General features: G+C 31.1%; 5 protein-coding genes across 6 annotated transcripts; 1 reads left to right on the top strand and 4 right to left on the bottom strand.

Moving 5' to 3' along the window:
• The first annotated feature begins 893 nt into the window (after nt 1–893).
• jub (LIM domain-containing protein jub) lies at nt 894–8,287 on the top strand. Its single transcript, XM_018521216.1, has 6 exons — nt 894–3,284; nt 4,699–4,789; nt 6,861–7,030; nt 7,123–7,185; nt 7,273–7,455; nt 7,555–8,287. The coding sequence occupies exons 1-6, from the start codon at nt 1,362–1,364 to the stop codon at nt 7,774–7,776; spliced, it is 2,652 nt and encodes an 883-aa protein (XP_018376718.1). The 5' UTR covers nt 894–1,361; the 3' UTR covers nt 7,777–8,287.
• A 1,781-nt stretch (nt 8,288–10,068) lies between these two features.
• On the bottom strand, nt 10,069–17,323 carry LOC108769960 (angiotensin-converting enzyme). The gene is made up of 15 exons (XM_018521217.1): nt 17,192–17,323; nt 16,941–17,099; nt 16,660–16,759; nt 16,426–16,569; nt 16,005–16,308; nt 15,753–15,905; nt 15,494–15,618; nt 15,256–15,431; nt 14,858–15,018; nt 14,627–14,749; nt 14,360–14,544; nt 11,876–12,170; nt 11,654–11,799; nt 11,497–11,576; nt 10,069–11,181 (listed from the first exon to the last, which is right to left on the bottom strand). Exons 1-15 carry the CDS (start codon nt 17,261–17,263, stop codon nt 11,089–11,091), a joined length of 2,316 nt encoding a protein of 771 aa, XP_018376719.1. The 5' UTR covers nt 17,264–17,323; the 3' UTR covers nt 10,069–11,088.
• Nucleotides 17,324–19,185: 1,862 nt separating this feature from the next.
• Nucleotides 19,186–20,993, bottom strand: LOC108769923 (coiled-coil domain-containing protein 113). The gene is made up of 7 exons (XM_018521146.1): nt 20,948–20,993; nt 20,762–20,884; nt 20,441–20,639; nt 20,126–20,362; nt 19,795–20,027; nt 19,529–19,728; nt 19,186–19,305 (listed from the first exon to the last, which is right to left on the bottom strand). Exons 2-7 carry the CDS (start codon nt 20,880–20,882, stop codon nt 19,186–19,188), a joined length of 1,110 nt encoding a protein of 369 aa, XP_018376648.1. The 5' UTR covers nt 20,883–20,884; nt 20,948–20,993.
• A 538-nt stretch (nt 20,994–21,531) lies between these two features.
• LOC108769943 (fas apoptotic inhibitory molecule 1) lies at nt 21,532–23,180 on the bottom strand. 2 transcript variants are annotated; one of them, XM_018521170.1, is made up of 5 exons: nt 23,158–23,180; nt 22,112–22,344; nt 21,917–22,042; nt 21,804–21,853; nt 21,532–21,693 (listed from the first exon to the last, which is right to left on the bottom strand). In XM_018521170.1, exons 1-5 carry the CDS (start codon nt 23,175–23,177, stop codon nt 21,532–21,534), a joined length of 591 nt encoding a protein of 196 aa, XP_018376672.1. In that variant the 5' UTR covers nt 23,178–23,180. The 2 variants fall into 2 exon arrangements, with proteins under 2 accessions (XP_018376672.1, XP_018376671.1); XM_018521169.1 differs by having other exon boundaries at nt 21,917–22,344.
• A 496-nt stretch (nt 23,181–23,676) lies between these two features.
• Faa (fumarylacetoacetate hydrolase) lies at nt 23,677–24,424 on the bottom strand. The gene is made up of 4 exons (XM_018521171.1): nt 24,373–24,424; nt 24,123–24,268; nt 23,843–23,960; nt 23,677–23,768 (listed from the first exon to the last, which is right to left on the bottom strand). The coding sequence occupies exons 2-4, from the start codon at nt 24,219–24,221 to the stop codon at nt 23,695–23,697; spliced, it is 291 nt and encodes a 96-aa protein (XP_018376673.1). The 5' UTR covers nt 24,222–24,268; nt 24,373–24,424; the 3' UTR covers nt 23,677–23,694.
• Between the last annotated feature and the right edge of the window lie 6 nt (nt 24,425–24,430).

Here is a 24,430-nt window from a genome sequence, read left to right as displayed (position 1 = left end):
AATTAGTAAACACAGTCTGTAAACTTGTGTGTCAAAGCAATTAATTAATTAATGAATTAAAAAATATATGTTTGCTGATATATTTATTGAAATATTATCTATTGTAATTTATTTGTCATGTTGAAATATCCTCATTTAAAAAAAAATGATATACATGTCAAAGTAAATATAAAATAATAAAAATCTAATAAAATAACATTATATTATTCCACACACAACAATTACAACTATACAAACACTATCATGCTTTTCTAACATATTCTAGGTAATCTTAAGCAAAATCTATTTCTATCATCATTTGCATTTCGCTTAATCTTTTTATTTGTTTTATTTCGCTTATTAGCTCCGATATCGTTAATATTAAAAAGATCTGCCTCTGTTAAAAATTGTGGAATAAAAACAATTCAGTTTTCTAATTAGAAAAAAATTATAATAAAATTTACAATTTACAGAATTAATCGAAGTAAAGACATTTTAAAAAATAATAAAATAAAATATATTTGATTTAAAAAATTTGTAAAGCTGTTTTCAAAAAAATAGTTCACATAAAAAAGTTTAGAATCTTATAATTAATATTTTTCTTTTCATTACATGAAGAAATTTATTGTAATCCCACAAATGGTTAAACACGTATAGAATCAGAGTTACATCTCTAGTTTTCGTTCGCACCACTGATGGCACCAGCAACTAATCGCTGAACGGTTCTGTACAGAGAACTATTCAGAAACGGTTTACCCACGTTACTGAATAGCCTACATTGCTTGGAACTTACATTTAGCGCCACTTCATGATAAGAAGTAGCAAGAAAACAGTACTATAATACCACGACACCTGTCGCAGGTTTCTGTCTTGACAAGAGACGATGATGCTGACTTAATATTCTTGCTTTCCTACGTGCGTTTGCGCTGTCGCATGAATTTTCGCAGGTGGTGATTTTTCGATACCGAAACGAGAGAAGCCCGAGGTGTGCGCCGGTCGGCGTGTTAAACTCGAGGAGCAACAACACAAATCTGAGGCGCCCTGGTCGAGGGGCGTAGTCCGAAATCGAAGAAGAAAAAAGGATTTAGTGGCCTCACGTAGCATATATCTTACATCGGATTTCGTGTACTAACCCGTGAGAAGATTATGAGACCGTACACGTAAGAAGAATTGAAAAGAGAAAAAGAGAAGAAGAAGAACGAGGCAAGAGCGAATCGAAATCGTTTTGACAAACAAATCACCTAGTTACTGTAACATTACATATATGATGTCCAGTAGCTTTGAATCGAATTCGTCGACAGTGCCTTGAAATTCGATTAAAGTGCACGCGAAAGATTTGACGACATTCTAACTTATCATCGTGCCAACGAGAATCACTGCCAATGTGCAATTCGGCAGATACTTCTTACGTACAAAAATTAGGTTATTTGAATCTTGGAGATGATACTGCGGATGCTGGTGGTACCGCTAGAGGCTCGGGTTCGAGACCCGAAGCCCAAGTACCCGTGTCAAGAAATGCGATTAACAGAAACGATGCTAGAGTGTCTGGCAGACCGGTCGGCGCTATTGAAAGCTTTATTGAAAGCAATTCTTCGGATATCTCTAGACAGGCAGCCGCCACTGAATATAAATTATATGAGCGTGAAAACATAATAGCTGCTTCACGATTTGCTACACCGAAACCAGTAGAACAAATCAGTGCGCAGCAACAGCAACAACAACAAAATCAGACTCGTGCAAGCCATCAACAGGCTCCTGTTTATGAGAATATAGATTACTATCCGCAGCAGAGTCAACCACATCCTCCTTATTACCATCCAATAGAATGTAGGAAAAGCCCCAAAGGTAGTCCTAGAGGTTCTCTAGTTGGCGATTCCTATGAAGGCAATTACAGGAAAGCTCAACCGCAAGTACCAACTGGCAATCGTTATCAAAGTGCATCACCAGCAAAAGAATTACCGCCATATGAAGCACCACCAGTATACGAAAACATACAGGAAGTGCATTTTTCTGAGAGCATGCAGAACAAGCCAGGACCTCAAGTTCCACCGAATTATTATCATCCAGCAAACATCAATGGCGGTGACTACGTTGTTATGACTGGAAAAGTAGGTCAATCTCAAAATCAACGTGGAATGACTCAAAGTTTATCGTATACCCAACAAAGAAGTGGAAGTATACGCGGTCAGAGTTACGATGGTTCAAGTTTACAGCGATCAATCGATTCATCTACAGCTAAGTACTTACAGAGCTCATCCTCTGCTTCCTCAGATCTTCAATCTGGTAGAAGCGCTTACGTACCTCCCTCCGAATTGCAACCACCAAATAGAAACTTTAACTACAGCACTGATCAGCAGCAGCAACAATCTTCGAGATCTGGTTTACCATACCATAGTGAATCCCCTCCGATACGTTTACCACCAGAACCTCATCATTATCGCGGTTCATTGGAAAATACTATAAGTGGACAACAAGGATTTCGTGCTACAAATCAGGTTGATAATAACCAACCTCCTCAATTTCGACAGGATAATTCGCAAATCAATTATAAACCGTATGAAGTTTCTTCAAGGACTACAAATACAAATTTCACAGGAGACTCGCAAACCAGAAATTCTCCAGTATATGGAATTCGTCCAGGAGAACAGACAGCATGTCGTAATCCTCCATGTTATTCTCCAAATCGTTCAATGCCTCAGAGTGACAGAAACTATCATCATCAAGAAAATTTCCCTGCCAGAAATTCTCCTGTTTATTCTTCAAATCGCTCAGCAGAACATTTGAGATTAGGCATATTACAACAAAGTGATAGAAACTACATATCAGATGTGTCAGATCTCCCACCTGCAAGGAGTTCATCTTTATACTCTCCAAACCGAAGTGATCCTGCTAGAGCTATTGTTGCCAACAATAATGCAGTGAGAGAATCCCCGAAAACAAGCCCAACGCTTGGTCAAATACCATTAGATATTGCTTCGCAAAATATAATTAATTCGCCAAGACACGGACTATCTCTTTCATCTACCAATTCTATTGGAAGTCCTATACGTGGACAGGTACAAGCTCCTGTCAATAGTGCTTCAACTACAACCAATGAAATTGATGCTAATGCTGGTCCCAGGATCACGAGCCTTCCTCCTGGTGTTACTAGTGGAGTTGCAGGACCTGTACTCTTAAATGCTGGTGTTCCTGTGTTGCAAAGACCTTCGGATTCGAAAGCAGAAGAGAGAAAATCTGTTAGTCCGCCAATCAAGCCAGCACCTGGCAAGGGACTGTTACCCTACAACGTCATTTCTAGACCTTCGGTAAGTTTATTATTACTTGCAAAATGTCCATTAAAAACTATGTGTTCTTATTTACTTAACAAATTTATTCCAGAAATCCTATATCTACGTATTTTTTCCTGCTCTCTATACTTTTATCATATATTATTTCATGTTTTACTAAAAATTAATGAAAATAATTATAACTGAATTATTGTGATGTATACATTATATTCTACAAGAAAGATAGGCGATGTTCTTAACACAACAAAGCGTAATCTTACTCCGTTTCAATTAGTCTTATCGCATTCAATGCAATCTATTTAAAAAGTAAAGATTATCGACACTTGTTAACGTAATTTGTTCAAATTCTTAAAGATCATGATAATTTTTAAGATATCTTTTCTATTTTGTTTTAACGATTATCTCATTAATACCGATAGTTTTATTTATTTTACGTCTGCCCTGTGACAATAAGAGACTTATTTCTTATTGCTACACCGCACTAGAATTTTTCTTTTCGCAATTATCAAATATATCTATTTTATTTTAAGTGCAAAAAGTGTACATTAATTTAAATACAAAAAACAAATCTACCATTTATCTCGTACTTGAAATAAAAATATAACTTGCGAATGCTACATTTATTTCTTAGCATTTTATACTTCTTTGTTGCTTAAGTATACATAATGCATTCTGTAACGCAATAAAATTTGAAAAAGTGCTTATGATTTCATCCCCAAAAAATTCTTTCTTCTTCTTGAATACATATTCAATGAGTCATAACCGGTAAATTGCTCATCGCTGACAGCGACGTGCATTCACCGAATATTTTACACGTAAGTTTATTTTACCATTTTCTGTTTTCGTCTTTTCGTTTTTCTCTACTTCTCTATTTATTTCACACATCAAAATAAAAAACAACGAGGAAACTAAAAGAAAAATAGCGTTTCATAATATTTGGAGTACTATATCAGGCGTTTAAGCATAAAAAATATAATAATCCATGTTTTTTTAAAAATTTTAATATTGCTTTATAAGTAATCTGTATATAATAAAATGATAAATAATAACCGCTACTATCTAATTTCTTGACTCAATTTTATATAAAATAATAATTACACTGAGAAAAAAATATAGTAAATCTTAATAAATATTTAGTTCAATACTGCCAACTAAATATTTATTTACAGTAAATAAATATTTGTTTAGTAAAAAAATGATTGTTAAATCAAATTAATATTTCTTGTATCAAATAAATATATCTTTATATTTAATAAATATTTAGTTGGCATGTATTCAACTAAATATTTATTAAAATTGACTATATTTTTTTTCAGTGTAGGCAACAGTTTTTGTCGTATACATTAAGTACGCATAGATTCGATATTTAATTGTTAATGATTAATTTTTAATGTTAATAGTTAATGTTTTTCATACAAATTACTTCTCTCAGGGACCAACAGAAGCGGAAAGAAAAATAGAGGAATTAACGAGACAACTCGAAGAAGAAATGGAAAAACAAGAGGAAGAAGGAGAATATTTTGGTAAGAAAAAATTTGCTTACGCAATGTTTATTCACTCGTCTCAGTAAACCGAGACTCGTGTTTCATATTTTTAAGCGATAACGAGCTATTCTAGAGACGTATTACTTAATCTAAATCTAAATTATCGCTTTCGAACGCTTTTTGGCGTTATCTACATTTTTGTTTTGTTTTTCTTTTATATTTGTAATGAAAGAGAGAAATATTAAGGAAACGATGATCGCAGGTTCGCACGGTACGATCGCCCCGAGTAAATCCATAATTTTAGATATTTCTCTGAAACGCTAAAAGGCACGATACGAAGGCTGTGCCAATTCTCACGGCGTGAGTTCGCAGTAGACCGGTTTCGGAAAACGGAATCGAGTTTCGGTGCGTCGCAATACTTTTTAGCGCGACAATTCGTTGACATTCACTCTCTTACGTGCTGTGTTAGCTTCCACCCACGTACCTCTCTCACGTCTTTCTCTTGCGTAAAGGGCTGAGGACGAATGCGATGCATAGGTGCATACACAAATAGATAGCTTACTTGAATCTTACGACTCTTTAAAGTCACACTCGTACTAATATCGGTAGACGCAACGTGTTGAATCGATACAACAATATGCGATTAGTAGTTTCTATGACTTCTTCGTGTCAAGTACGATAACGGTATATATTTTTCAACTACGCAGTTTACAATATTACGCTTGACGCAGAATGAAGAATTAAATTTTTTGCTTCCCTTGCTGTCTTTCTCTCTTCCTCTGTTTCTGTTATATCTATTTATGCTAATTACTTCATAAAAATATTCTGTTGAATCTATTTCTTCCTATAATTCTTTGTTCGTAATAAACCATTTTATGTTGTTATTATTATCATATATTTTTTTAAATCTAATATTTTTTGCGCTTTAATATAATAGATTATTTTTGATGTTAAAAATAAGATAGTTTTTTAATTTCTTCACTTTTAAGAACTATAAAAAATCTGAAGAAATTAAATGATGTATTTTAAATATTTACGTGTCAAAAAAATAATGATATAAAAAAAAAAAAATTTGATCAAATAAATCTATTATTAATAGGATAAAATCTCGATTATAGTAGAATAAAATTATCGATACTACAATAATTTAATAAAATATTGTATCAAAATGATGAAGATTATTAACTTTGCTTTCTCGAAAATGTTAAACTAGCAATACAAAGAAAGGCAAAGGAAGATGCTATAATGTAGATAATTAGAAAATTATCACAATAATTTTAGAAAATAAATGTGAACGCAGCCTAAAATCGCGCAATAAAGAATGGAGCACGACCAGACAGGAACCTCGGTTGAGCGAAGCAATGTCAGTCGAGAAGTGGCAAGCGTTTAGGCGAATGTAATGTCTCTCTAGTCGCTTTCATACTTAGACAGCTAGTAGTCTTCGTGTAACGTCCTATACGCGTGGCCGTATCGCTGTGCTCGGGAGCAAATCTCATTATAGATAGACCAGTCCAACTCGGATTCTAGTCCAATCTAGTCTAACGAAACCAAGTTGCAATAAACAGTGTGGGTACAGTTTTAGGAAACGGTTGTGCTAAGGGATGGCAGGATTGCTGTTGCCTATCGAGAGCTGTGAGTTCGCATTTTTTATCTGTTCATTCACAATAAACTGGGTGATTTTTAAACGATTTTTAAATTATGTGTGTGAACGTGCGAACATGATGAATGTGCCGCATTGTCACGTTCATCGATGGGTATATTTTTAACTCCCCAATGGGTAAACCTCAATTCTCGTGTTCTTAAACTCCGCACGAATACGTTGCGCTACAAATGATTTTCGGACTTATCGCTTCGTGATGTAATCAATTTTCCACTGAATTAAGATTTATATTTCTAGTTTATTATAATCATTTGAATTATATGAATTGTTGGATATAGGCAATTTTTATAATTCGTTTGTAAAAGTGTAAAAGTTTAGAAACATTTGTAATATGTTGTTCGACAATTTTGATAAATATGTATATATTGCAACGAAAGAATTCATACTTCTTCTTTATTATTTCATGATAAGTAGCGCATAAAGTTTCACATTAATATTTCTTGATGATAGGTATTTGCCATACATGTGGTGAGAAAGTGACCGGTGCCGGACAGGCTTGTCAAGCAATGGGTAATCTCTATCATACCAATTGCTTCATATGCTGTTCCTGCGGAAGGGCTCTCCGCGGTAAAGCTTTCTACAACGTTCATGGCAGGGTTTACTGTGAAGAGGATTACTTGGTATGTGAGCTATTTTAATACTGATGACGGAAATAACAGTTATTGAAATCACACTTAATTCACGTAACTCATATAAATTGTTGGGTTCGCAGTATTCTGGTTTCCAACAGACGGCCGAGAAGTGCGCGATTTGCGGCCACCTTATCATGGAAATGGTAAGCGACGAGAGAGGAGAGTCGATCATTATTATCCGTTAGATTTCTATTGTAATTCAGTGTAACGTCACCTTTTGCTTTCCGCAGATACTGCAAGCCATGGGCAAATCGTATCACCCGGGCTGCTTCAGGTGTTGCGTGTGCAACGAATGTCTCGATGGCGTTCCCTTTACGGTCGATGTTGACAATAAGATCTATTGTGTAAACGATTACCACAGAATGTTCGCGCCTAAGTGTGCATCTTGTGGAAAGGGAATCACGCCGGTTGAGGTATGCGCGCTGGAAATTAACTCGCTTACGTCATTAAGGCGCATGGCAGGCGTTTCCGATAAAATCTCTTTTTACGAGCTGTGTTCTTTTCTATTTTAGGGAACTGAGGAAACGGTCAGGGTAGTCTCGATGGACAAGGACTTTCATGTGGACTGCTACGTTTGTGAGGATTGTGGCATGCAGTTGACCGACGAGCCGGATAAACGGTGCTACCCACTTGATGGCAGACTTATGTGTCGTGCGTGTCACATCCAACGCATATCGCATATGCAACCGAGGGCACCGCAACCAGTGTCCGCTAGCTATCAGTTTATGGGCTAAGTGTACTGACGTTCAAGCATCTGTCGGAGCTTTTCGAATTGCGCACGTAACACTAATCCGATAAAGAATACTATGAAAATCAGTTAAATAAAACGAAGGAATCAATGTTAACATATATTCCTGAATGTTATAGAATCAAGACATACATACGTATATATTGTAATACATAATTAGGGCCTAGCTTTGAAAATAGATCTTCTCAACAAAATTGATTAGAAAACAGGAAAAAGCGACAGTGCGTGATATCAATTAATGTTTTTAATGTAATTGAGATAAGAGCTTTCAATTCTAATCTTTAGACCATCAAAAACAGCTAAGATAAAACTTTTTGCAAAACTGGTATGATCTATTTACTATCATATCGCTTTAATTATAAACTTTCTCGATTACTCCCAGACAATCAAAATTTATCGACAACAGATTCTAGAAAATGGCAAAAAGTTACAGATACAGGATCTAGCAAGAAACATGTCAAAATTTGTTAAAAGCAGATTAATGGTAAAAAATCAAGTAGACTGACTAGTATTTATACAGTACATTCTTATATTCAAGAATGGTATTTATACAGTACATTCTTATATTCAAGATTGTCCTAAATCAATCTTGAGATATCGTAAATCAATTACAGACTTGTCCCAGTGAGAAATGACTCATCAAATTGATATCGAATCGACATCAATACAAATATCGATGGTAGGATATCAATTATGTGTCGATTCGATGGTCATCTCTTGTTAGGTGTATTAGCATCTCAAGATATTATTGAATATCTTGAAATAAAAACGAACTACGAAACTGACCTTTGACATATTTGGTGAATATTGACACAGATCGGCAGAAATAGAACTGTATAAAAGACATTCGCAACAAATACGATTATCCATGAGTCTTTAAATATTTATTCATAACGTTAGTAAAAACTGATCATCGGTTTAATCACGTTTTACATTACTTATCACACAGGATTCTTGCTATCAGTTGTCACTGTTAATCTATCACGGCGCGTATGTGCTAATATACCCAGGTAGCAAGCTGTCGTTATTTTGACATTGATAAATCATTTTAAATTATTGACGTCATGTGATATTTAAGATATAATGACGTCATTTATTTCTGACATCTTCACAATGACATACTTAATAACATCGAATAAATGGCCAATTGTCGACGTACTAGTAACATAATTATTAGTGATCAATTAATAACTTCTTACATTTGTTCCGTTAATAACACGAAAATAATGATGTATTTTTTATATCAGTTTATGACGTTGCGTGAGTGATAAGAAATATAAGAATTCACGTCATTTTTACGATATTTAAACGTCAAGGAATTTATTATTCTTAAAATGAAGCCTCGGTGGTTTAATGGCTTAGAACGCTCGTACGGAATACAAGAGATCCGGGTTCAAGTCCCGGCCGAGGTAATATTTTTCGCAATAAATTTATTAACAGTTTCAACATATCAACATCTTTATAATATGATGCTTGATGGTAGCATCAAATTATTAAATTGTTTGTCAATTTAATTCGCGATTACTAGAGTAGTTTTAATTGCGTTTATAGTTCGAAAAAACAATTCGACGCGCAGTTTGAAAAGACTACAATATAATAATATGTAAGTACATATATAGTGTATATTGGTATATGTACGATAAAAATATTTAATTTGTCGCGTCCTTATAGGAACATTTGTTGTAGGAAAAAATGTGATTTTAATTATTCCGATTTATAAACAAAATAAATAATTCAACATTGAATTATTTAAAGCAATGAAGATTCAGCTTCGACCGTGATAGGCATTTTTCTAGTATTGATTGTGTTTCTTAAAATGGAGTAAAAATTACAAAAGTAATTGAATTTACTCGAATATTTATAACTTTAACACCTAGCAAATTTGTTCATTTTTGTAATTTTCACTTTGTCTCAGGAACCATATAGATTCGTCATAAGAGAATAACTAATTAATAACTTCAAATGGACGACACCTTGCTACCGTCAATAACACGAAAAAAATGACATATTTTTGACGTCGACTTATGACGTTATGTACCTGTGACAAATCCACGTCATTTTTGGACATCATTTTAAACATCACATTCGTCATAAGAATGACTAATTAATGTTATTAAATAGACAACACCTTGCTATCTGAATAATTATCAATATTTCTTATCGAATCAATACATAATAGGCTGTTAATTAATGTACGATAAAAATATTTAATCTGTCGCGTCCTTATAGGAACACTTGTTGTAGGAAAAAATGTGATTTTAATTATTCCGATTTTTAAACAAAATAAATTTGAAATAATAAAACTAGTTTCAATTAGGAAATTGCAATATTATATTGTCTTCTGGGATCAATTTGACATGTCAGTACACGTAGCATATGATTATGAGTACAAGTTCTTTTTAATCGAAGATAATTTAGAATCTAGATAAGTGGTACATTTAATATATGCGATTCTTATTTATTATATTTAGTAAAGGTACTATTCTGCGAATGCAGTGGTTTCATTAGAACGACTAGTTGCGCAGGCAACTGTGATATAGTAGCATAATAATTATGCGTTTTTAAGCAAAAACTTTATACTTTTTAACATGTGTATATAACATTTTTTAAAGTTTATTGTAATATTATACAAATTTATGACGGAAATATGAATCTCAGGAACATTCCTGCAAATTTCCTCTATCAATTAAGTTTCATTGTACTTCATATAGCATTCATTGACAGTATTTATTAAGTCAGATATATCGATTCGCTGCGAGTACTCGTAATATTAAAGTTCGTCAAAATACACTTCGTAGTCTTTAATGACTGCTTTAATGTTTTCGCACAAAGCATAGAATCGAGACTGGAAAAACATGTAAACGTGCTATAACGATCAATATACAATATTATAGCATTGAAAGACGCACAACTCGAGCTGCCAAATAACTATTGTTATTCTTCAGGTCTAAGCGTAATTGTTATATACAATTTTAAATTCGCGCGCATATTGTAGATAACTAGTATAATCTTATTTAAATTGCATATGCAGTGTGTATAAATGACTATCCTTCAATAAAGACAAACTGCAGTAAATGCACTTTTTATTCGATATTTTGCATTGATCCATTGTACTCTTTGATATATTATACTTTGACTGTATGAGGAATGATGAACGGGATAAATAATGAAGGAATATTTAATGCAGGAAATGATTTACAATGATATAATATATATTTATGAACAGAAATATACAACAAATCCCCGAGCTACGTCAAGCCCAGTCCGACCAGTAAGTCCGACATAGTGCGGCAGTAATTTATGGTTTTGACGATTCCGAGTGTCGATCCGTTTTACACTCTGCCTTGAATTTTTTCTTGTTTTCTGCTGCACATTTATTTGACTGTACTGGCTACAACACGATTAAAGGCGATTACGAAGAGTATACATGTCGCCGTAAAATCGAGAACAAAATCTACTAAATACTACTCTTTACGCGATAAGAGCACCTCGCCAAAAATAAAAGCAAGAGAGATCAGTATGATATACTTGAGATTAATCGTGATCGGTAACCTACTCATAGCTTTGCCCGCAGGCTGCACCACGTGTGCGTGTAAAAAGAAAACAGACAAGATATTTCAAATACAAACACAGATATAATTATATGTTAAACAGTTTATTTCTTCAATTTCAGAAAATGACATTGCATTTCAGGTACATTACTCACCTCTACTGATTGAAGCTTGAATGACAATGCCTTCACGTAGCCTAATTTGCTCAAATATCGAATTGCCATTGTCGTTCCTCCTGTTATATTTTAGTATTAATATTTAAGATAATGCGCAAATTATCTATTACACACATAAAATATTAAAATTACAAACCAACAGTAACAGTATATCTGATTGGGGTAAATATCTTATAAAGAGCATAAGTAATGGCAAAGTCACCAGCGCTCGAATTACGTACTAAATCTATGTATTTTTCGCTAAAATTCATATATTCCAACAACTGGACTACATCCACACCACTAAAAATATATAGTTTTAAGTTGATTAATTGCTAAACTCAAACAACAGTGATATGTTAATTCCATTAGTACATACTTCCTAACAGCAGTATAGAATATAGCTACCCATCCTATAGAAGTAATCACATGCACAGGTATTAACACATGCCAGTAATCTTTAGTCATTTGTTTCATTTTTTGAAATACTGTCAATTTTTGTTCTGTTTGAGGTTTTTGGCAATCACCATCAGAGCTTTGTTTAAAGTCCGAATAATATGCCAGGGTAATACCATTTTTATTAATCTCTTGTTTCAATGATTTTTGATAAACAAATATATTATTTACAAGGCCCAAGGAATTATACGACGCGGCCTTATAACGATGATATCTTTCTGCAAGTGAAATATAAGCTTGATAATCCATATTGAATCTACTGAACTACACCATGTTCATGTTTGAACTTACCAGGAAATGCTGACTTCCAACGTGTATTGACACGACATGTGCAACATGCTGACAATGGAAGATATTTTGTTAACAATGTTGAGGCATTACCTAATTCAACACTAAGTCTCAGTCCACGAGCGAAAAATACATCCATGTTCGAAAAACGCCGCTTCTTTTCCCCCCTAACCAAAAATTATAATAACCTTATATCTTCGTGAAATGCCACGTGTGTAATAAGAATTCAACAAATGAGTATTGAAAACTTATAAGAGTTTTACAATTGTTGCTCGTTTGCGATTTTGATCGCGTAATACTCAAACTACAGTCACCACAAAACTTCCATACCTTGACATATCATATCACAACCACACTTTGCATTGAACTCGATTCTCGAATGATGCAACCAGACGGCAGACTAGACGTCAATATTGTCAATAGCATCAGTAGTGACATCTGTGGTTCAGAAATTGCTGAATAACGCTTAACTATATAATCCTGCTGTAGCCAATACGAATTTCGAATCAGACAAGGTATTTCTTACAGATTTTTGGATATCGAAAACGAATCGCGTGATGGTTGAATAAAATAAACTGCCATTTTTCTCAAGAAGCAATTTTTTAATGTTCTTAATTAGAAGATGTGACATATTTTAATAATTGTATCTTTTTAGATAAGACCCAGTGAGAAATGACAATAAAATCGATGTCGAATCGACGTCAATTCGATGTCGATTTGATGATTTCGATGTCGATTCCATTATCATTTCTCACTGGGGATCGACGTCAATTCGATGTCGATTTGATGATTTCGACGTCGAATCGACATCGATTCGATGTCGATTTCATTTCTCATTGGGGGTAATTTCGAAAAATATTGTACAATTTATTCTATTATTAGAGCTGTTAATAAATTCCTAATTAATGTTTTTTACTCTTTCTAAAAACAAAATCTTTTTAAAAAACATTTCCTCTGAACAAATATTTTTTACACTCACAATTCAATCGGTTCAATTTCTTACAATGAAATTTTCCAATAAAATTTTTGTTAACCATACGATAGTAATTAATTGAAAATAAAAGTATTATTTCTTTGATTCATTTTTCTTTGATTTATCTGTCTTTGTAATATAAATTTCACACATTTTGAGCTAAACAATATGCATTCAGTTCAGAGATATAGTGTGACAAAGTTGCTGGATTCCGCAGATCTTGATGTGGCCGGAAAGATAACAAAAAATAACACTGGCGAGCTAGAGTTAAGCCTAAAGATCTAAAAGAAGATTACAAAAATCCTGAGGCTATTTTAGACATAAATTAAATAACTGATTAGTATACAAATATTTGAATCCATCTGAATCCATGAAAAAGAATGAAGTAGATAATAAATTGATGCAATTATAATACGTGCATGTTGAGCACGTAAATGATTAGATTCATAAGAAGCAATTGGTGAGCAGGTTGCATTCTAAATCCATCGAAAAAAGCGTTGTAATTTTTTAGCTAATGAGTGTACATACATCTTACGTAAAATTTTTTTTAATTTCTGCCAAATTTAAAAAACTAAAAAGAAGGAAGTAGAAAAAGAGATACTATGTTCTAAGAAAAATGGATAACTATAAATAAAAAAGGAAATAAAAAAGATTGATGCAACAAAATGTATTATCAACGCAATAATATTAAAGATCATTGTTTTTTTTACAGGAATTAATGTAATTTAAAATTCTTCTTGAAAAATATTGCAGTTAGAGTAAAAAATAAGAATTAAATTAAGCAAAGGTGGTAAAAATATATCTCAAAAACACCAGGATCTTTTTACAAACAAACTACTTTTTATAATACATACATAATTAATTAAGCTAAAATAACTTTTTCCTCTCCATAACATATATGCAAAAAGATTTATAAAGACTTTAAATCACTGGATGTAATATATAATTATCAATATAAATAATAATTTTAGAAGTTAGCAGTAGAGAAAATAAACTCCACAATTCAATTCTCCGTGCACTGTTTTCGTACCATTGTACGAATAATTCTGAAATAAAATGAAAAATTCCTATTTTCACAAGATACACTTTGCACTTTTTATTGGATGATATTTTAAGTCGTTTAATAAATATTAATATTAAACTAACCTTTGTCATCGCGACTTGTGATCCAACCGATCACAGGTTGCATCTTATTTTGTCGTTTTAACCATGCATTTAAAGGCTCAAAATATTTGAGCATGGCATCAGCGTCTATTCTATTCGTCCTGCCTCTTGTCATATGTCTAACAACGTCTTGCCAAGGTCTAGAAGCTCCCATTGACAGAATATCTCTGTAAATACGAAAATCGCATGTTCTTTATAAATTAGTAATTGCTATTTTATTATAATAATATTTTTGCAAATTTTACATACGATAGTAATCGACCTGCTTCTCGTGATCTATAAAAATCGCAAGTGTGCAATTCGCCAGTATGACCAGAAATTTCACACAAAGATTCGAACAATTGAAACTGTAATACAGTGCTTACAAAATACCTAGAAATGAAAGATATAAAAGTAATGTAAGTATAGACAGGTATTTATATAAAAATACGTATTTTTATATAAATACTGTCTATAGTTTAACATTTATTATATTTCTACTTGGCATAAGGACTGTCTGCTGGGATATGATATTTCGCTGCTGGATCAAAATTCCTTTCAAATCTGGGTACAGGTGGAACAATGCCTTGATATTGCAATCTTAATTCCCACCAATGCGCTGTCATATTTTCCACACCGTCACTAAATACACGCCATCTCCACTTTTGAAAAAGTAAATACGTTTATGATTTAATTATTTCATGATTTAATTATTTATTCATATATTCCAATTTTTATATCTTCAAAAATTATTTTATAAATGAATAAGTAATAATAAAAACATGTCTATCATATACGGAAATTATGTATTAGTTATGAATAAGTAATAATAAAAACATGTCTATCATATACAGAAATTATGTTATTATTAATTATTTAATTGTTTATTTATTACTTACCTGATCAACTATATAAGCAAACGGCATATAAGCCACTTTGCGAAGTGCCATTAACATCAGAAAATTTATGCTACTATCATAATCGTCCGTTAAATTATTGTGCAGCCCAATTTTATGTAAGTGTTGACGAGTAAAAATGGATAAACCAATGGCATCACTAACAGCTTCATGGAATCCTAGTTATAAAATTGTCGATAATAGAATATATAATTCCATGAAATATATAAAATAGGTATACCTGGAATTGCTTCGTTTCGGAATAGCAACGGCTGATCTTTGTATTGTAAATAATATTGCAAATGGGCCATTTCATAATGGGTAGATAATAAATCTTCCATTGTAACTCTAGTACACTGTTTTATCCTGCAATTATGTAACAGAATGCAGTTTGGAGTACTCTGCCATTTGATATAATACAAAGAAAGATATATTAAAATAAAATAAGAATTAAAAATTAATTTTTTTTGCCGTGTGACAAAAATATTTAAAATAGCCACCTGTAATCAATTCTATTACAAAAATCCCACGCACTAGGAGTGCACTTAATTTCTCTATCAATAGGTTTTTCTAATATGGAGAATTTCCAGAATTCCGGTGGCATCGGTTTCATTCCAAGCGAAGTAAAAAACTCTTCCGCTATTTGAAACATCCTTTTAATATTACGAAAACATTCTTTTAGAAAATTATTCATATTTTATATATATATAAATTTACATATTTATGAAATGTTTGTATAATTTGAAACATACCTTATTGGAGTAATACCTTGAATCATCATATCCAAAGTTACATCGAGTTTTTGGCTTACAGAAAATGGTTGCACTAACTCGAACAAACCTTCCCAATTTTGAGACCACATATCTCCTAAAACATGTGCTGGTAAAGGTCCATCCTCGCGTATTCTATCATCGTATCTTTCAATCAGTTTTGATCGCACATAAGTGAAAAGATTTTTATAGAGTGGAGTTACGGCTGACATTATCTCCGCCATATTTTGTTGGAAATATTCATCTTCAAATAACTCTCTCATCTGATCACCAGCATCAGCAAAACCTTCCAAGAAATACGTTTTTATTATTAGCTCTTTAAATATGCATTTTTATTAATATACTTTTAATAAATATTTTTGTGTAGCAGAATAAAAATATTTAGGATCAAAGCTTTTCATACCATTCAATTTAGCTGCTCCATTTGTCAATTGAACATATCTCAAGTATTTATTTTGTAATTGTGGACCAATTACTTCGTGCCAAGCATGCCAATAATACAATAATTCGTCGTAATCTTTTGACGTTGCCATTATTTTATTTAAATCTAAAAATAATTTACTTCTGAATAAAAACGTATTATATATACATTTATTTTTTTTATGTGCTATGTAATAAATTAAATTGATTGACTAACCGTAATCTAAACTCAAATTACATTCGCCATCAATTTGTTTGTACGAACATACTCTGGCTTTAACATAAATCTCTTTCATCTCTGCTATCAAACGATGTATCTGTAAATTGGATACAATTGTACATAAATAAAAGCAGTAATAGATAGAATCACAGATCATAATCATTTAATAGCATTTATTTTTTGACATTTAATAATAGTAATTGATCAAACAATTGCAATTACATGATGAGTAAAGAATTAAAAATTAATGTTATTTTTATTGAGAGACATTTAGCTACCTCATTGAATTTATCATCAGTCAGGGAACTTCGACCTTTCGTAGCGATCATTTTAAGTTCCCTTCTTGCTAAAGGATCTGGTATTCGACTCCAAGCAAAAGTAACTGCTTTCCGCCAAGAAGATCTTTCAAATTTTAATTTTAATGTTTGTTCATCTACCTAATAAGATGTTAGATAAGATTAAATGTCATATCTAAAAGATTCATAAAGCAAATCATTTTTATATCGTATTAATTAAAAAGTTTTTACACCATTTTTTGGTGATTTGCATCAGTAACGTTTGTCGCAAAGTTCCATTGGGCTATCATCACTCTCGTACACATTAACGAAGCTGCACTATCATATTCTCTAAGGAATACAAGAGCATCTCCTAAATTCACGTTGAGGCCCTTTAAATGACGTAAAAAAGAAAGAATATTTAGAAGAATATTTCAATACTAGTTTATTAGAATTATTATTAGTATCAAATAATCGAACAAAGTTGTATTTTGAAAGAAAAAAATTAAGATAGTTAAATAAATAAGCTAAAAAATCTACTGTATTAAATATATAGTACAATAATAACAATTTCGAATATATAAGTTAACTGGCACATTTCGGAAAATAAAAACTATAATTTTCCAAGTATAACCGGAAATCTAACTTTAACAATTAAAATAATGATAGTGAATTGATTCACACAGTCTTACCTCCAAATATTTTCCATATGTCTCTCCATATAACAGAATAACGAAAAGAGTAATAAGATTTCGAATTCCTATTTTCATTATTCTCTGTAGTAAATTTATCGTTGCACCAGTAATTGACATGACAAACCTCTTTGTATATATTTTAAGATGTCTTTCATTCTCAACAAAAATCTTATACAATTTATAGTAATTATACTTATATAGTATAGTTATAGTTTACTACAGTATAAACACATAAACACAATAATAACTTAGAGAAGTATGCATAAACAATTCTATTTAGAGTTTTTTATTGCGCCAATATTCTGATATCAATTGTTTCACATTTAAATTACATAACAGAAGAATAATATTTCTCGTTAATATTTGTATAAGTTGCATAATATAAAAGTTTATGCCGTTTCCAACACAAACTAAACCATAATTTAAATCAAACTCAGATAACGTCATGTATCAAAAATTTGAAGAAAATTGAATTATTATAAGCGACATCCTACTATATAAACACAATGTTCCTTAAATTTATAGACTTTAGCACAACAATCAATCAGTCGTTCGACAACTGAATTAAAGAGCCAAGGCTCGATGCTGTCGTCGCGGTAAAACTGAATCGTGGCAGAAAGAGAGATGGGCTTTTCCGGGACGGATATTCCATAGGCAAAAAGAGGAAGGGACAGGCACTATCGGTGCGTGAAGCGTAACTGCCTAACGCATCGTAGCACACGCCAAAATCTTTCTACATCGCTTTAACTTTATAATTACGTCATTATATATGTGTTACAATAACTAATAATAAAAAGTCTTCATTTGATGTTAACTTCAACCCTGTATCTCTACAGAAAATTTATTAAAATGACATATTCATTAAAACAAAAAGTACAACATAATAAAGTTAATTAATAAAAATGATTTCTTATATACATATACGTATATAAATAAACATGTATATATTTATTAAAATTAAATAAATTATTCTCAATAAAATGTATTAGAAGTAATTGGATATATATAAATCCTATGCTTGTACTATATTACTGAATAAAAACCGAAACACATTTCTTTAATTTTATTTATATAAAACTTAATAAATAAATTCAGATAGCTAACTTCAGTTATTAAATATATTTACAATACACTTTTAAATCGATTAAATAATATTAAAAGATATATTGCGATTTCTTAAATGTAAGTTCGTAACAAGACTTTAACTCACTGCTACATTACTACACTACACTGCTTTCAACTGTTCAGAGTATTTTCTACAACGGTATACTTAAAATACTTAAATCTATTTTTTACGGTACAAAAATAAAGAGAGACTTATATCTTCTTGATTTCATGTAATTGTGTCTACTATTTTATGCGATTTAGATTGTCAATACAGTATAGCGGATAAATATTTTAACTCTTTCTTAAAAACAGAAAAAGCTCTGGGAACAAAGATTAGCAATACTACATTTGTTAAACAACATAAAACATTATTTAAATTTATTAAATATTTCCTTAACAATTACGAAAATCTATTACTGTGCATATTAAAATGCATTTAAGGCATTTTATTTCCGAGACTTGAGTGTTATTCGTTGAATTTCTCGTCGTCTGCTTAGTCGCTTATGGATTTTTTGTAATTCTTGTAGCTTTATACGCAATTTAATAGAATCTATAACACTCGGAACCTGCATATACAATATTTTTTTATAATTAATGGGTTAATAAATAATTACGAATATTCTTTTATTTTTACAAGTCCTATAATCTTTTATATAAAAAATTAAATATTGTTCTAAAAGAAATCTCTCTCTCTCTCTCTCTCTCTCTCTCTCTCTCTCTCTCTCTCTATAAAAATATATATATTTAGATTTAATATATCAAGTTACAGACAATAAAAACAAATGTTACCTCAAAGTTATTTATTAATTCCATTATCGATTTAAGTTGTTTTTCCTCTTTATCTATTTCAATTTTTGTAGCAATTTGTTCTGATTGCAATTTTACAATCTCTTGTTTCTTGGAAACAATTTTGTTTCTCACTTGATTCATAATTAACATTAGGCCATCCACTTTTTTCTTATGTTTGCTTAATGTAATGTTATAACGGCCTATAATAAATTCAACTTTGTTGATTTAATTTATTTATTGCAAAAAAAATCTAATCTGTCTCTTACCCGCGATTCTCTTCATTTCGAGCAAATACTGATTTTTCTCGTCGATTTTTTGTACGCAAATTTGATTTTCTATGTTCAATTGTTCGAAGTCTATGACGCGTAAAGCCTCGCCCAGTTCTTTTCTATGCCTCAGCTGTAACTTGACTTTTCTTATCTGACACTTTATGGTAGCCATCTTCAATCTGATTTGTTCTGTTATTATGTCGACTACTTTCAAGGAATCTTCTATAAATCTACATAATAAATTTAGATCTTTTATGTCTTTATATGATCTATCTATAATTATCAAAGAGTTAACATATATATAATTGTAAGATGTTTATTATAACACCTGATAAATTTTTCAGCCGGTATTTTCCCCGTAATGCTATCTATGCCTTTCTGTACAACATTTTCTTCAAATTCTTCCCTATTCTTAAAAATTTCACGAATGCTGATCTGATTTTCTTCCATTCGTGCTCGCAAATATATCTTTTTCTTTGTAGACGTTTGTTCGGTTTTTTCTAGTTTTTTTTGTAATTCCCGGATTTCGGTGTGTACCATTTCGATACGATCCATATATGTAATTCTACGGTTCAGCAAGAAATGTAATTGTAATTGTAACTGATAAAACTGTAGCAGAAGTTATAATGTCTAGCGGACGGACTTTGTTCCTCCACTTGGTACTGTGGCTGTTAAAAGACTCGGCGTGACGTGTCGACTTGGCGTGACGCTGGAGACGCTCGCTGAATCTTTGTCGCAAACATTCACAAGACTTCCGCTTGCGCTCATAACGGGTGATGTGCGACTGTGTTGAGGTGCGATTTTTTGTACGCGTTTAGTGGTTTCTAAGATTTGCGCTATTGCTAGACAAGATATATTAAAAGGTAAAGTTAATATCAATATATCTGCGAAAAATTTAATCTAAAATGGGAATATCGGAATTTCAGAAAAACTTGAAATATATATGAATTAAATAAAAATTTACTTTGAACACTTTCAGGATTTCGACGCGCAAGGTACCGTTCAAAAATGTCATTTTCTAACCTCAGGAATAGATTCGAATAAATAACATTTTCAAGTACTTGTCGTAATTCCGTTTCCGTCATATCTGGATCAACAAAATTTTTCGTGATTTTTAAGATATAATTAAATTACATAGATTTCTTTATACCTTCATAATAACAGAATTCATCTTGTTTAGGAGTTAAAACTAAAGATCCGATACTAAAAGCACTATCTTGTTGTTGTAACATGTTTAGTCTTTCACGTTTAATCTTTACATAACATAATCTTTTTAGATCATCTAAAATTTGACATTTTATTATAAATACCTAAAATTACATATAATACACATATATATTTGAACAATTCTGCTTATGTCACAGTTTTTATGTCACGCAAACAAAAATATAAATTCCAACTATCTTCAAGTATTACTTTTTAATAATAAAATATATTTTTGGGTAAATTAAAACAAGTACATTTATAATGCAGTACATTTACACAAGTACATTTACATGCAACTTTATTTTATAGTTTAAAAAACGTACACAAATTATATGGCACACATTTTTGATAGTGCTAATATTAAATTTAAATATTACAAGAATAACATTTTTTTAATACTGTGTTTAACATTTATTAGTTATTTATAGTTATTTAATGATGCACATAAATTCTAATTATCGATGATGTGCATCGACTTATCGATTAATATCAAACACGAAAAATTTAGTTAGAAGAGTTAAAACATATCTAAGACTCTTCTACTAAAGCTTCTTGTTGTATTTCAACGTCATTGATGTATAAAACGTACGCTATACCGATTTCTTTTTGCTCCGAACTGTAAGATCTAATAGCGGCCGGTAAATCACCAACGGAGAAAAGAATTTCTGCGCCGCCGTCCATAAATTCATTCTATGTACAAATCGTTATTTCATTTATATATTTATATATTAAGCAACATTTGCTAAATATTGGATACATAAAAGCATAATGATGGATATTTCTATTCTTATTATTATTACCTCAACTTCCACTTCTTGTCCATTCACCCAAACGCTGTGAGCGTGTTTATCTGCAATTGTTATAAAATAGAAAAATTTCTGTATACAATACGTTAACTGCTTTGATGAATTACCTAATACAACTCTGTATTCTTCGTTCCCAACTTTGGCTAACCAAGTTTCTAGTATTTTTGATTGCGACTGAACAAATTGCTTGTAGCTCTTTCCATTCACCCACAACGAATAAGAATACTTCAGACCTATATATAATCGTTGTAACGATATAATACATTTATCATCGCAATGATAAAATAATAACAAGGTTTTACCTGGCATTGGATCGACTCTGATTATAAATTTGATATTATTAAACATGAAAACTTCATCACCGACTAGACGAAACATCCAATCTCTATGAAGTATATTATTTCCATCGATTTTTACCACACGTCGGCCTGTTGCTGTTCCATGTTCAAACTCTACCACATGATTCCCGTCACTCAAAGGAACGGTCCATTTGGCAGTAGGTTCGTTTGGTGAAGTTTCCAGATTATTAAGACCTCTAAATAGACGTTAAAATAAACGCTATATAGTATTTAAAACTCAATAATAATAAAATACTGTATAATGTAATATAAATACTGCATATACATATAAAAAGATTATATGTAGATGCTGATATTGTAAATTAATGCCAAACATAAAGTATTATTACAAACAGCATTTGTATGTAGCAATCAATATATCACTTTCGACAATAATTACAGGAAACAACGTTAAAGACTGTGTAATAAAGTTAAAGTTAGGATAATGATTAGAATGTGCAGAATTAGGAAAGTTATTTTATAAAAGTAATTTGTTGCCGTTATTCGTTGCTAATTTAAAAAATAATTTATTACCTCTTTATCGTTATTTAAAATTTGATGAATCGTTATAATTTCATTATTTTTTCATCAAATTTTAATAACGGTTTTTTAGTGTGACAATCACTTATCTATGTCACTAATTGATCGAATAAGATCTATAGTGCTTATGACTAATGACATTACAAATAATATGTTATTTTCCAAAAATATAACTCTAAAAATATGTATATGTATATATATATTTTATTTCTATAAATAATAGAAAGTCTGTGCATATACGTGCTTGCGTGTGTTTAAACGAACGAAATATACATTTACTAAGATAATTATGTATTGTTGCTACAGTACAATTACGAGCACAAGTGCATTAACTCTTTAATATTGCGTAACTTACATTTATGAAAATAAAGATATTGATAACACAGCGAGACAGATTAAAATAATGTATATTAAATAATCTTTTAAGAATAAGAACATCGTTATAACTCAAATTTGTGTATTTTACTTACCGAAGTAGAACGCCTGCCATGTTTCTTCTATACTTGTACCTGTACTGGCCTCCTTATTGATCGACTTTACTGTGACTATCCTCGCAATCAATAATCGGGTTATTTTGTACGTCATACCACACATATTATTTCTTTAAACACATTGTGGTAAACCGTTTAATTTTTACATATTTTAGCTATATAAATTTTTTTGTTAGCAAATGCAAAATATTATATATATAAATAATTAATCATTTTATAATTAATGAAACGAAAAATATAATTGGTAAACATCTTTATGTATATATATAGGGTTTCTTGATAGAAAATTCGCGGTTTAATTAATACGTGTATAATTAAATTCGATTTAATTTTAATTTAAGAATAAATGCTGTTTTTTTTTTCAAATCTCGCTATTAATGAACTGGAAAAATAAATTAGATAGGAAATAAGTGTATAATAAGTAATTTATTTTAAAGTATTAAAAATTTAATATAAAATATATAAAAGACAGTTACATATAGAATATAATTTTGCCTTGTGCACCAATTTCACTTGTTAGTTATTAGCAGATAACAATTTACCCGTACATGTTCCGAAACCAATTTTATAACCATCGCCATCACAATAACCTAGAAAACAATCAAATAAATAATTATATAATTTTATATGGACATATATTATAATAAATAGTTTATTTACTTACCACGAATAATTATTTCATCACCATCTTGAAGGAATTTTCTTGTTGTACCATCTTTTAGCGCAATGGTATGTGTGCCTTTCCAACATAATTCCAGCATTGAACCATAAGAATCCGAAGTCTAAATAAATATTTTATATCATAAAATGTAAAATAAAATTCATAATTTACGTAATTTAAAAAAAATAGAAATTACGCCAACAGATAAATATGACAAAAGCTAATTTAATACATTAATTGTATTAATAATGCCGATTACAGCAATATTAAATTTTAAACGCACGTTTCCACTTATAGTGCCGGACCCCATTAAATCTCCAGGTTTAATGTTGCATCCTGTAATAGTATGATGCGCCAGTTGTTGTTGTGGAGTCCAGTACATGTGTTTGAAGTTGCTCCGGCATATGGTCGTGACTACACCACTTGATGCTACAAGAAAATTAAAATTATTTTATACAATAAAATAAAATGTTTAAGCAATACATACAGGAATATGAATAACTATAAGAAAAGTAATAAAAAAGACAACTTACGTTTAAGATCAACTTCCAATTTGATATCGAAGTTACAAGACTCTTTATGTTGCAAATA

This window comes from Trachymyrmex cornetzi, unplaced genomic scaffold, assembly GCF_001594075.2.
Source record: "Trachymyrmex cornetzi isolate Tcor2-1 unplaced genomic scaffold, Tcor1.1 scaffold97, whole genome shotgun sequence".
Taxonomy (NCBI): domain Eukaryota; kingdom Metazoa; phylum Arthropoda; class Insecta; order Hymenoptera; family Formicidae; genus Trachymyrmex; species Trachymyrmex cornetzi.
This window is presented reverse-complemented; position numbering and strand designations above follow the sequence as displayed.